General features: G+C 43.7%; 1 protein-coding gene across 8 annotated transcripts in view; it reads left to right on the plus strand.

Moving 5' to 3' along the window:
• CELF2 (CUGBP Elav-like family member 2) overlaps positions 1-13536 on the plus strand; it is a 391137-nt gene that overhangs the window by 269320 nt on the left and 108281 nt on the right. For all 8 annotated transcript variants that reach the window (XM_045857938.1, XM_045857937.1, XM_045857934.1 and 5 more), the window contains one exon: positions 12365-12447. In XM_045857938.1, the coding sequence (XP_045713894.1) occupies positions 12365-12447 (83 nt within the window). The remainder of the gene's footprint in view (positions 1-12364; positions 12448-13536) is intronic.

The raw sequence follows: 13536 nt of genomic DNA on the forward strand, positions 1-13536 counted from the left end.
TCAAGACCAGCCCTTGTGAAAGTTATGACATGTGTGAAGTTTCTTCCCTGCGGCCACCCCCAGATTTTGTCGTCTTTCCCTCTTTCTTGCCACCACCTCATCGTGTCTCAGCACCCATGCCGTCACCGCTTAAACTCGTGTCACAGCCTGCCATCAGAGATTTATTTATGCTTCAGTGTATATCACTGGAAAAATAGATCATAGTGTTGTTTTTTGAGTGTGTATTTTAATAAAAATTGAAGCTTCCAACTCAAAGGAGAAGAGGAAGGACTGAAAGAGAGAACGATGGGGGCTATGCCTGTGGTGGCCCTCGGTTTGTCCCAGAATAACCGTTGTTTTCCCCTTCTGCTTTCCACAGTGTGCCCACTTGGATGTGATTTATTCAGTCACCCTAGATATAAAGGAATCCTGCATGGATTCCTAAAATTATAAGTTGAAGGAAAAGAAGAAGCCAACCTTTACTTAGTATTTTCTGAATGCTTGAGTCTGAGGTTGGTGCTGTGTATACATTATTACTAAGTGGATTGAACAAAATCTATCTCACCTAGCCATCAAACTACACATCTTAGGCTTGAAATTGGTCAAACCATACCAGGGTTACTTCTCAGCAAGTGGACTAAAGAGTGTCAAATGGGCTGGTTTAACTACAAATAGCCTATGTCAGAAGGGCTGATGGAACATGAAGTCTTTAAAAAAAAAAAAGTTGTTCTGAGCTGAGCAGATGGGGAAACGCCCTGAGGACAGTCAATCAGAATAAAAGGCACCTCGAAGCCGGGCACCGTGCCATGCCTTGTTAAGGGGACCAGGGATCCTTTCAGTGTGGCCTCTGCTGTCAGAGAGCTTCAGTGGTCCTAGGTAGCATGACAACAGAACAATGAGAGAACTATGATTACAGACAGCAGTTTCTCAGGTGGTCAGCGATTTTTCCTGTGTGTTACCTATCATTGAGCAATAGTAACTCTCAGAATGAAATCCAGCCGCGGAAGCCCCATCTTCAGTGGCGCCCAAGTACACCTTGGGGACAGGCACCCCACCCTCCTCCCTTTTCTCCCCTGATCCTAGACATTGAGAGTGCTGCCTCTTCATGCAAAGCCCAGTGATTCAGCTCTTTTTACTCCTTTGTGCCGAAATGAAGGAAGTGACATAGTTGTGGCTAAGTTCCTTTCATTATAACGAAACCTGGGTGTGCTCATTAGATAGCAACAGGTTTTATTTCAAATAAGAAGCTATTTTAGGGAATTTTTGGCTCTTTGGGGAGTACCATCAAGTGTACAGTCGGGGAAAATTTTGTCGTACCTTGAACAGGAAAGTCATCCCAAGGACAGCATTAAAGTTGATTGACTGTTTTGCGGTCATGTAAATAGATGTACAAAGTACTCAAAGGCTGTGCAAATGAGCGAGCTTGGCTAGTCCTGAGTAATTACTGCAGAAAACAAGACAGCAAAATCAATTCCAAACCCTATTAAAGGGTGTGTGGTCATTGTTTACAAGAGGCTTGATTGTCTCCTGTCCACCCAGAGGCCAGCGAGAAGCAGCATGAGATCATGGTGGACAGGTCGGCGCTGCCTCTCGGTGCCTCGGTTTCTTCTGTGATAACATTGGGGTCACACTCATTGCCTGCCCCTGCCCCTCACCTGCCTCGTAGTGCGGGAACCTGCATGGGTCCCGCCCCGTGTGGGGCTTTATGGAGTGACATAAATTTAAGGGGGACAATAATATCTAACATTTATTAACCATTTTAATGTGTCAGGAGCTGTGTCAAACATTTTCACAAATTAGTTTAATATGACAATCCTATGATATGGCCGTTATTACTAACCCAATTTTATAAATAAGGAAACAGACTTTAGAAAGTAAAGAAATGTGTCTAACCCCCAGTTGAATCTGTAATTCTAATATGGAGGAGTGAGTACTTTAGTCACTTCGAAGTCTTATGAATGAAGCAGGAAATACCCGGTGTGACTTTGAAAACGGTCATAGTCTCTGCCAAGAGAACTCTGGGACCTCTTATCCCTGGAGCACCAACTTAGGCGTATTGGCTTCATAAGTGCATTTCTTACACGAGTGCTGCTGTTCCAGGAAATCTGTACAGATCTGTCCCTCCCTGATCTACACGCACATGAAAAATGACATCATCATCATGGGAGTGGGTGAGGCTGTCGTCGTGGCCATAATGGCAACTCCCTGGAGTCACACAGCATGGGAAATAGTCTAAAATCAGTGCAGATCTTTAGCCAGTACAGTTTCTGTAGCCAAAGGGTTGGCCTCTGCACTTCACTTTGGCTGTCAAGACTCGAGTCAGGAAGCATAGATACAATTCCTCACTCCAGTTCCAGAATTAAAATACTTTGTTTCTACTCTGGATTGAAATGCTTCTTGAGAGTTCAGCCCCACCTACATCAGGTCCATAAAATGTTAGAATACCTGGTAGAACCCACTGAAGGACAGAGCTGAGCTGTATTTTACGCAAGCTAACAATAAGGGGTCTATATTCCTAGTTTCCAGGAGTGCAAATTGCCACACCCTCGAAGCAGGACAGTGAGGTTGAGACTTAACAGACTGGTCTGGCGGGGAAGCATCTAAAAGCCCAGTGTGCTGAACTGAGAATCATAGAAAAATAGATAGGATTTTAACCTACTCTCCTTGCCGCCAAACTCCTAATTAAAATGCCATCCTATCCTCAAGTGAATCCATACTATGAAATAACCTTATATTAAAAACTTCCTTTTAATGAGTTCCCTCAGTACTTTAGAAACTAAATCCTTTTTAATTGGATTCAAGACAGAGCTACCTTCTACCACAGCTAACCCTGGGCCGCCTGCCTGCATCGGCGTGGAGGTATCTTGATTAAGTCGGCCTGCAGGCCTGCTCCAGCCCTGGGCCCTTGGAGAAGGAGCCACGGCTGCCACCCCCACTGGCACCGCCTCTGCCTTACCTCCAAGACTCCGGGGAGAGCCACCGGTCCAGGGAGCCAGTCCGGTCACACCAAGTTTAGGGACATTGCCCACTACAGCCCTATGCAGTGTAACAGTTGGCTTGTCAAGGTCAGCCTTAATTTTTTTCCCTTTAGAGGAAAAATATGGTCCTTCTTCCAGCTCTAGAATTAATATTTAAAGATAAAAATGTAAGTCCACAGTTTGCTTACTACCTTGTATTCCAAAGGTCAGGTGACCTTTTCTGTAACAAGACACTGCTTGCTGCTTTCATCCTTGACATGCACGCACGTGACCCACAAACTCCCCTTCGCGTACTTAGGGCAGAGTGGGAGATTTCAGGAAACAGCTAAATGCAGGGATTGTCATGTCAAGGGAAAGGGGTGCCGTTCAAGTTCTTCAGATACTTTACAGGTGTTGGGCATTTGAAATGGCTTAATATAAGTGGCTTACTTCAGAGGCCCAGGGAAAGGGGACAAAGCAGATGCCAGCAGTTTTGCCCTGGATACCTTTTCTGTGTCCTGCTGTCCTTGGCGTTTATGTAATAATGGGTGGGGAAGGGTTGTAGCACACGCACAGCTATGCACATCCCTCCTCAGTTGTTCCAAAGGGCTTGAAAATACAGTGGATTTAATCTAGGTTGAAAAAAAGAAGAAGAAAGAAAGAAAGAAACTCAATTTTCCTGGCAGAAGATGCAGGCCCATGTCTTCACAGGGCCATGGGAGCCAGGAGGTGGTTTCTCTGAGAGAAGTCCCCAGGGCAGCAGGAGGCCGGCAGTAGCCTAGGGCTTGTGGCCACTTAACAGAACGTGGTCAGGGCACATCAGGTGCAGAGTCTGAGGAGAGGGTGCAGGATGGCAGGGAGCCGGTGAGATCAGTGTTCTCTCCCTGGTTGAAAGGTCGGCTCAGATTTGCTGTATACGGGTAGTCCTGTTGGGGACGTTGAGCCAGAGTTCTGGGAGGAACAGAGGACCCCTGCCCAGGCAGCCAGAAGTAAGAAGTACAACTCCTGCTTTAGCACTGGAATTCCCAAGGGATTCCCTTGGGTTTGCGCTTGGTAATCCAAATGGTGACAGTCACATAATTCAAGAGCTGAAAACAGAATGGCAGCATTGTTTCTCTGCTTCCTCGGTAGTGGCCAGATGGTAATACTTTTTACATCAGGGTGCCAATTATATCAAACTCTATAAAGCCAAGCTAATTGGATACGGTTTCATTAAAAGTTGATTTCTACAGGATGTGGCATTTGTATTGGGTAGCTGTTATGCTAGTGATGGAAGACCCACTTTTAGATAGGGGGAAAGCTTTGTCCTGGGAGACCGTTAGAAGTTTCAAATGAGAGAGATTTAGGTTACGAAAGTCTTTTCATACATGAAAGTAGGTTGAAAGAGTTCTAGGCAGAAAGTCTTGCGTGGGGGTGGGTGTCCGTGGCACAGCCTCCTGTGATAGGCATTGACTTTGAAGGGTGCTGTCAACCAATTACTGCTGGGATGTTTTTGTCTTTTCTGTTAGCTTCTTGTTAGGTTAGTTGAGTTAACAAATTGTAAAACTCAGTGATGAAAGGGGCACAGAAGCCAAGAGAAAACAATGCCACGTTAACTTCCTCCAATTTTCTTATTATTCATTTTGAGTTTAAAGCAAAAAATGGGGAGAAAGGCTTAGAAAACAAAACTCTCATCTTCTTGCAGGTTCTTCACAGAGCTAGCTTTTTGCCTTGAATGCTGCTTTTTTCATTCCTTCCCCTTGTACCTCAGCGTTGGCCATTGCAGCCATCTGGGTGCAGCGTTGGGAGGAGCCCCACTGAGGCCCGGGAAGCCGGAGCACAGAACAGTGCCCTGCTGAACCGGAAGGGAACTCGTGCAGCCCCACCTCGTGCCCCGCTAAGGCAAGCCACAGTTTGAGGCCTGAGTAAAAGGAATACACACCCGAGACGACAGAGGCCACCAGTTAATAACAGTGCATTTGACGTGGTTTTTAAATTGCAGCACCAGTTCTTCTTGGTGGGTGGACTTTGGGCCAAGGACAGGGACACATGTGGGCCTCTGCAGGCACCAGCACACTTCTTGAAACATCTGTGTATTTTCAAAGAATGGCATTTTGTCATTGTCTTTTTCATCAAGGTGCTGAGGGTCACCTTCCAGACCACTGGTAAACTACTCCTTTTTTTAAGGTCATTGCTAAGTTTTCTTGAAAAAATATAATTCAGGGGATTTTTGATGGGGTATTTGAACCTTTAACTGCTTTGTGGAAACTGAAAGTTTAGGGTCTCGGCAGGGGTGAGGCCAATGATTAATGGTCGAAACCTTGGTGTGTGTGAGTGTCACTTGAGCACAAAAATGCACCACTTAGATGAACAACCTTTGGACTCTGGAGAAAGTGTTACATTCTCTATATAGTGGCAAAGATTGAGGGGAAAAAATAGACTACAAGGGGAATCAAGGATGAGCAGAGTGTCCTCTTTTGACTCCAGCTGGCCTGTGTGCTACTGACTCGATGAGAAGCCGAGATCCCAATTGCGATGCAACTTGTGTGACCCAGACACCTGCCTTGCTTGCAAATGTGCACAGAAGAGAGCTTCATTCACAGAAACAGAAAGACCAGAGCAGGCTCACTCATTTAGCCTTCCAGAGCCTTAGTCCCTTGATCTGTCAGCCCCTTGGCAATCAAAGACAGCTGTTAAAGGAATTTTCAGTTCACAACATGGGGACTCTCTGTTGATGCCCTGAATTCAACTATATCTTGAATTTGTCTGCCAGAACCATTACTTTGTTTTTAAAAGAAAGAAATACGAGTGTAAATGCAGGGTTCAACTATCAGGTGATTATTTTGTGGCTATTTTTAAGTGATTGTTTGCTTAGACTTAAAAGATACATTTCTTATGTGTAAGACACCACATGGCCCTGAACCCATCCTCTGCGCATCCATTGGGCAGAGCCCTCTGAGGAGACAGGCAAGCAGGTGCACAGCTCTGTTTTATTTCAGCAGCTTAGCCACAGGGTTGTGGGAAATCATTTTTCTCACCTTCTTTTCTCCATCCTCAAGTTGTGGAGTTATTTGACTTCTTTGGAAAATGTTCCACAATTCTCCACATGAGGGTATTGCTGGAGAGTGGCACCAGAGAAAGAACTAGCAGTTAGAACCAGAGCATTCTAATGAGGCCCTCTCTCCCCTTCACGAGAGCCCCTCTCACAGGAGGGCTTATGCTTAGCCCAGGCTGGTGGCTCCAGGAGAGCCCTGAGGAGCGTGTCAATAGACCAGCCCCACACAGGACTGGCTCCCTTGTGCCCTTGAGCAGACAGAAATTGTTGGCCTGTGAGCTGAAGTGTCCATAGTACAGCTGATGGGTGACTATTTCAATAATTGAAAACCATTCAAGGCACTGACCTCCTGTCTCTATGCCCAGATTCTATAAAACAAACACACACTGCCTTGTCTATGTTTTAGAGTCTGCGGCTTAAAGAAAATGCCCTTAAAAATGGTGTCTCTGGAGCTTCAAACCTCAGTTCTCCTTCTCCCCAGTTTGGTAAAGTTGGGAAACCTGGGAGGAAATCCCTTTAACAAGTAAGTAGGGCATCCGTTTTCTTTGGGATGAAGTTCATTTTAAAATTGGATCTCTGGTATTGTTCTCCAGAGCCGTGTCTACGCTGTTCTCCACCCTCAACACTGAACGATGTGAGCAGATTGCTCTTTGACTTGTGGCAAGACATAATGCGAACTGGCTGCCTCTACACACGCACGGGGGTTTTTGTTTTATTTTTTTAAATTCTGTGAGTATTATTACCAAGAGTTTCCAAGCAAAGATTTTCGAGAGAAACAGCTGCAGTTTGAAAAGATATGTGATCATCCAGATGGTTTCTTTGAGGATAAATCTACTTGATCATTTAAAATGAAAGTCTTTCAGTAAAGTTGAGTGTCGTCTTTATGATTTTCAACACACTGCCGTTGTGTGTGTGTGTGTGTGTGTGCACGCGCGCGCGCGCACGCACGCCATTGCCTTGTCTTGTTTGGAGCTAAATCTTTGGAAACAGCTACAGCCTCATAACTCTGTCTCAAATTATTCAGCAATTAAGCCAGCAAAATACCTGAGGGAACCCTTCGTGACAGCACCAACTCTTTGTGAGGAGAGAGAGTCAGACGCCAACTGCCCTATCTGGACTGTGTAGTGCTTAGCCCCTCTGGGAATTGCCACTCTCAATTTCTGATACAAGATGGTCTGGTTTTATTGCACAATTATGCTACTGATTACACTTCACTTTGCAAGCTGAACATATGCAGCTAGATTGCTAAACTTGCCCGCTTTTGGGAACCCGGGTGGTAAACGGCTCCCGGTCCTCCTGACGGGGCTCTGTGGAGGCAGGCAGAGGGGTGGCAGACAGGGGACACTGGAACTGGCTGACTTTTTCTGCACCTCTTTCCTGCGCTTGGTGCCCAGCGTCCACTTGCTTGCTGACCACTCTGAGGTGCTCACTTGAGGCTTTGCACCACCAGCCTTCACAGGCAGCACTCTGCACTCCGGGATCTTTGTCTTCCACACCCTTCCACCCTCAGACTTGGGTTATCCTACATTGTCTTCCTGGGGGCTTTGCTGGATGTTCAAAGTCAAGTAGCAAAATGAATTCACAAGGAGACGTTCATGGCAGCGTGCTTTACTGTTACCCCGGACCTTTCATACAGACTCACCTGCATCCCCTGAGGATCAGCAGAGGGGTCCTCAGGAGTGGGTATGTGAGGCTCTGTGTGTGGTTCTGGAATCACCTCTCAAGTTTTGCCTCTGAACCTGTTTCGCCTGTGAGTGTGAAAAGCCCTTCTGAGGAACAGTGGGATAGGATCGACAAATAGACATGTGAACGGTGGACATATATTTTTTGCTCCAAAATCCAGAGCTCTTACTGATACAATTCATTGTATCAATGAAACTGTAGAAAACTGGGTTGCCACGGAGTAGGCTGGTGTGGAACATCATGTTCATCTTTTGTAAGGTGGCTGCTGCCACTGACAGAAACTCCTGAATAAGTGGATAAAGGTGACAAGAATTGTGAAGTACAAGTGCTTATTAGTGTCAAATGAGCAAAGCAGAAAAATGTGAAGCAGCAAAAATTAGCAGCATTAAGCAGAAAAAGGAGGTTTGAGTCTTGCTGAAGCACCTGACTCATCAAACTGCGTTAGCCTCTGCTAATTCCCCAGAGTCCCCCGATGGGTCACTGCCATGTTCAACATGGAGAACTTCATGGGTGGCAGGGAAAGGTGGGTTCCAGGAAGGATACTGGAATCCCCAAAGCTGGAGGGTTAGTCCCCTCCAGTGCACGTTGCGGCCACTGACCACCAAAGAGCACCTGTGGATAATGTAGATGTTTAACCACCCACCTTACGATGCTGTCTGTGGGAAACAGAACTGCTGAAGGAGGGAGGTCTGTCCCCAGAATCAGATTGCCGAGCCATCTGGTGTTGCAGCTGACCTGAAAATGCATCCAGTACATTTCAGACCTGCATTACAGCTGGCGTGGGGAAATCACAGAGACAGGTGGTTCCCTGAACAGCTGTACATCCAGTTAGGGTAGGCAAGAAAAAAATTCCATCCTTGTTCAACCTTCATGGGTCTTCTGGGATCTGTAGTAGCTCCCTGACCTTTTTCCATGATAATTACCATATCAAGGCAAATAATGACGTTTCTCCCTTCCTTTGTTGAAATAATCTCCGTGGGTCAATGAATCTAAAATTTTAAGTGAGCATATCAAGTGATAGATGGATAAAAAAAGTATGGCTTTTAAAGAGTACTCACAGAAATAAAGAGTCTTTAACACATTCTTATTCTGGAAGTGTACAGACAAGTCCCATTGAGGGAAAAAATACAGATTGCTGTGCTTAAGGTGACTATTGAAGTTTGTAATTCTCTATTTATCCTGCAAATTTTAAGATAACTTAATCAAACACTGTTTTTATTAAGTGGATTAGTATGCATGCTGAATGAAGTATAAGACATTTTAAGCCCAAGAAAAGTAAAGAATAATTTTTACTTTTGACTTTAAAAATTTGTTCCTAATGTAATACTTGGCTATATGTCCATATAGTTTACAGGAGGGTTTAGGTAGATCTGGTTTTTATTCTCTAATTTAGAAGTGATGAAACTAAGTTACAGAGGAAGTTAGATATTTTTCAAATGTTTGAACCCAGAGGAAAGAGTCTTGGGTGATATTCCAAATCATACTGTCTTCCCTAGAACCCCCACATTTCTGCAGGTTGCTTATGGCAGGAGGGTACCCAGCTGAGGCTACAAGTGAGGGCAGAAGTGCAGCCTGGGCTCTGCTCTCCATGTCATGGGCTATCGAGAGGAGCTCTGCTCGCCTGGAAATGGGACACCTTTTTCAAAGGTGCCAGATGTGTTTTCCAGAATGGCACCCACGGAGCTGAGCTGTAGGAATTGGGGTTCAATGAGCAGTGAGAAGAGCATGTCACTAATGTTATTCTGTATAGTCTGTGTATTACAACCAGAACTCGAGCTGATCTTGGCATCATCTTAATTAAAAACAAAACAAAACAAAACACAAAAAGACCTTTGTTTAAATGTACATAAAGAAAGAGTTAAGAGCTGTGCATAGTTTGGAGATGATCAGTAATAAAAAAATGCCAGTTTCAACTTACCAGTTATACAGGCAGAGGGGACCCCAGATGAAATTGGGAAGAGATTGACATTTGGGGTATCTTCTTATTTCCCCTTCTATACATTAGACTCCCCTCTCCATCCCCACCCATCCCACACTGCTCAGACATCAGGTTCAAACTTGCCTTTTCTCAAACACAAAACCCCCATGAAAACCACCTTCCATTCACTAAGAACCTTGTTCAAAAGGAAAGCACATTAGCCACATTTATACTAAGATGTAAATAGCTAGGAAGAGTTAAATGTTGCCATCCCTATGGGCACCAGGTTAAATAGGAAGTGAACTGTACCTTCCCAGTGGATTCCAGGCAGGGGGAAGGGTAGGCATTTTGTTTGGGCAGTTAAGGCAGGAGAACTTGCTTTATTCCTGAGACCGCTGTGTGTTGGTCAGAGCTCTTCCGGTCGGCCATACATGCAGGCTTCCCTCAGCTGGTGTCATCTTTGTTCCTTGCTGCTTTTATCTTAGCATGGTTTGTCCTCTATTTCCAGTTTCCCTGTCATTTCACTGTTCTTTCACACCCATCTGAACGCTTCATTCTTAGCCCTGAGCATGGCCAGACTGGCATTTGTTTTCCATCTTCCTTAACTGCCATCGTCCCAGGCAAGCAAACTATTGTATAACTTCTATTCCACCCCTAACTCTCTCTTTAACCATCACACCTCCCAAATCCACGTGCTTGAAAGTATCAGATTGTGCCTCTTTTTTGAAGCTCTGATTATTGAGGTTGAAGTTCAGAGCCTTCCCCATTGCTTTCTTATCTCAAATCTATCCCCATAAGCCCAGGAGTAGGAAAGGAGAACTTACTGAGAGTCTGGTTGTTAGAAGCTTTCAGAAGGCAATCGATGTTCCTTTTTCTGCATTTCTTTCTATACCAAGCCTAACAAAGTATACTTGGTATTTTTTCTTCCTAGAGCTATTACAGTGAATACTGGAAGCTGGGACTTTACATTGCTGTTTTTAAATTATTCCTTGATCTAAAGCAATTCCTATAGCTTTTCTTAGGCTTATGTTATGCCAGTGAAGCTAAAACCACTCATTAATTTGCTTAGTTCAGTAAAAAAAATTACCATCAGGCAGCATGGCTGCATGAACTCTGGTCAAAGAAGTCCAAATAGCTAGAATGAAAAGCTCATATAAAAATGGTCAGTCTGCCCATCTGTGATTCTTTAAAGAAATTTCATAATTTTCAATTTCTTCTGTCATGCCAGTGATTTATGTTAGGGGTTTCCTATCCTTGGATGCATGGATTTTTTTAAATGCCGAGGAGCTATGGTCATACTCTACTTTGTCCAAAAGGTAAAGGTTTTGCATATTTGACTTCAACAAATCATATATATTTGATTCATTGAAATCAAATATATGGCAAGTTTTTAAATTTCTTTCCAAATGAGGAGGAGTCATTTTTGATGCATTTAGGAGTGCTATACAAATAGTATTGCACTTTATTTTCCCCTACTCCTTTGAATGAGTTTTTGTTTTGAAAAAAGAATGCCAATTAAAGCTGGCTAGTGGTGCCAACTCACCACTCTCCAAGTGTGTCATTTTTTTTTTTTGCCCTTGGTCTTCTTTGCATCATTCCCCCAAATAAAACCAGTGCTAATACCTGAGTGCTGTGTGTCTCTCTCCTGCTGCTTGCTGTCGTTGGCATAGGAGTGCCTCTCAGAGCTGTACCTGTCTCTGGCTCTGTGCCTTAGGATCCTTTAGTAAAGTGGGGTAAAATATGCACAGTCTTGGTGAGTGCATCTCTCCCCTCTTTTCCTAGCCCAGCTTACCAAAAACAGCCCTGATCAGAGATGGCATCTTTTCTCTTTAAATTTTTAGTTTTGTCCATACCTTTTTTTTAAGCCTGGTCATGCTAAGACACTGCATGCTATTTAACAGATTGTTAACTGATATCTTTATTTGGTTTAACCAGATATGTTAACCAATATCTTTAGTTAGCTACAAGTTTAGGAAGGGGTCAGCCACCCTTCAGAACACAGGAGGAATGGTCTATGATTTGACACCGTTTTCTTTGGTGGAAGGAGCTGGATAGGAATAGGGTGTATGCCAGCCTCTCCTGGAGGGGCCTTCAGCTGGACACCCATCAGCTCTTGGAAATACAGAACCAAGAGATTACCAGTCAATGTGCCACAGCCGTATTAAATATGTGGGACAGAGCATGCAAATATCTGTTTGGGCATGTGTCCACCTGTATTGTAACTTAATTGCTAGCTAGTTAAAATAGAATAATCTTTCATTCTGGCAAACAAATATTGAGTATCTCTTGTATGGGAATTCACATTATGTACCATGGTGGAGATAAAAAATAATGGAGCATTATGCCAGTTTTGAAGAAGCTTACAATCTAGTTGTCTAAACCAGTGAGTTTAGAAAGTGTTTTAAAAGTGTGATGTTCTAGAGATACCCTTTAAGGAAATTATAGTTAATGTGAGTTTCTGCTATTGTTGCTGTGATTAAACACTTCTCTTTGTGAGGCTGTGCACCACAAGTCCCATTAACAACTCACCCACCACCTCCCATCGTTTCTGAAGAGCTGTGTTCCAGGGAGCTGGCGCACAGATCACTCTGCCACGGGTACAGCTAATAAATATGACTTAGGATGAAAGGCACGATGTAAATGCTTGAGATGTTGTTTATTACTGTTCTCATGTACTTTATTATTTTTAAATTGTGCATCCTTTGAAGTAGATTATTTGTTCGCCACAGTCTCCATTATATCTAAGCAAAGCATTCACAGAAATTTCTAAAACCTTTTCATTTCTCTCTGTAGGTTGTTGTTTCGTAACATTTTATACAAGAAAAGCTGCACTTGAGGCCCAGAATGCACTGCACAATATTAAAACTTTACCTGGGGTGAGTCGGTTTACTTTTGTACCAAAATCACTTTATTGCTTGAAAATGGTCCTTTCAACTGAAGGCGCTAGTTATGGGCTCTTAGTGCCAAAAATGACTTTGGTCTTTTGAGGAGTGTGTGCTGACCCCTCCGTTCCTCTGCAGCAGCCAAACCAGCCGGCCGGCCCCGTAAAGAAGCACTGGCATTAATGCTGACAGAAAGAGCTCTCAAATAGTGTGTCCCCTGGTTAGAAAATCAGAGTGACCCCACTGGGTCACAGCGGCTGCCAAAGAGTATTGGGTGGGCTAAGATTTTAAAAAGGGGGGGAAAAAAACTCAACACACACAAGAGAAGCAAATGGAAAAGGAAAAGCTTTTACTCACCAGGGCCCCTTTTCAAATTTTGTCTTTAGATTTTTCTTTTGAAAGGACAAAATGTACTCTGTACAGCCATAATATTAAACCTCCTAATGGCTTCTAAACAGTCCTTGGTGGTTAACAAAGTCAGTGTTTTAATGCCCAATTTGTGGCTGCATGTTGATAGAGAACAGAAAATACAAAGCTTACCCCTTTTTTCCATTTCCTTCCCAGTAATATTCGATGATGAGTACAGTTCACTAGAAATGAACTGATTTATATAGCTACTTCATCAGAATACATGATTTCTGGAGTTTTGTGTCAATTTTATATAATGCATGCTAGTATAAATTTCCCTGTGCTGTTTGGATATTTTCCCCATTGACATGGAAATCAGTGACAAGTTGATGTCAGAATGATGGGCGTCGGTTGTATGAGGAACCTGTGGTAAGCAGTGCAGTGGTGCCGATTTATTGAAGCCTGGTTCGGTGATAACAGAAGAAAGATCACATAATGTCCCTTATGTTCTCAGCATATAATACTAACTTTGTGTCATTTAGCCACCTCTGTAGGTGTGCACACACATGGGCATTTTACCTCCCATTACCCCCAGAAAAGAAAGCATTTGTTTAATTCCCCTTAGATCCACTGAAAATTTCATGATATTTGTGATGACAAGCTATTCAACAAAAGGTTATCAATATATTAGCTGCTTAGTAACCCAAAAGCAATAAATTGTGAGCCTTGGTCTTG

This window comes from Phyllostomus hastatus, unplaced genomic scaffold (genome assembly GCF_019186645.2).
Source record: "Phyllostomus hastatus isolate PE091 unplaced genomic scaffold, TTU_PhHast_1.1 phas_scaffold_1674, whole genome shotgun sequence".
NCBI lineage: Eukaryota > Metazoa > Chordata > Mammalia > Chiroptera > Phyllostomidae > Phyllostomus > Phyllostomus hastatus.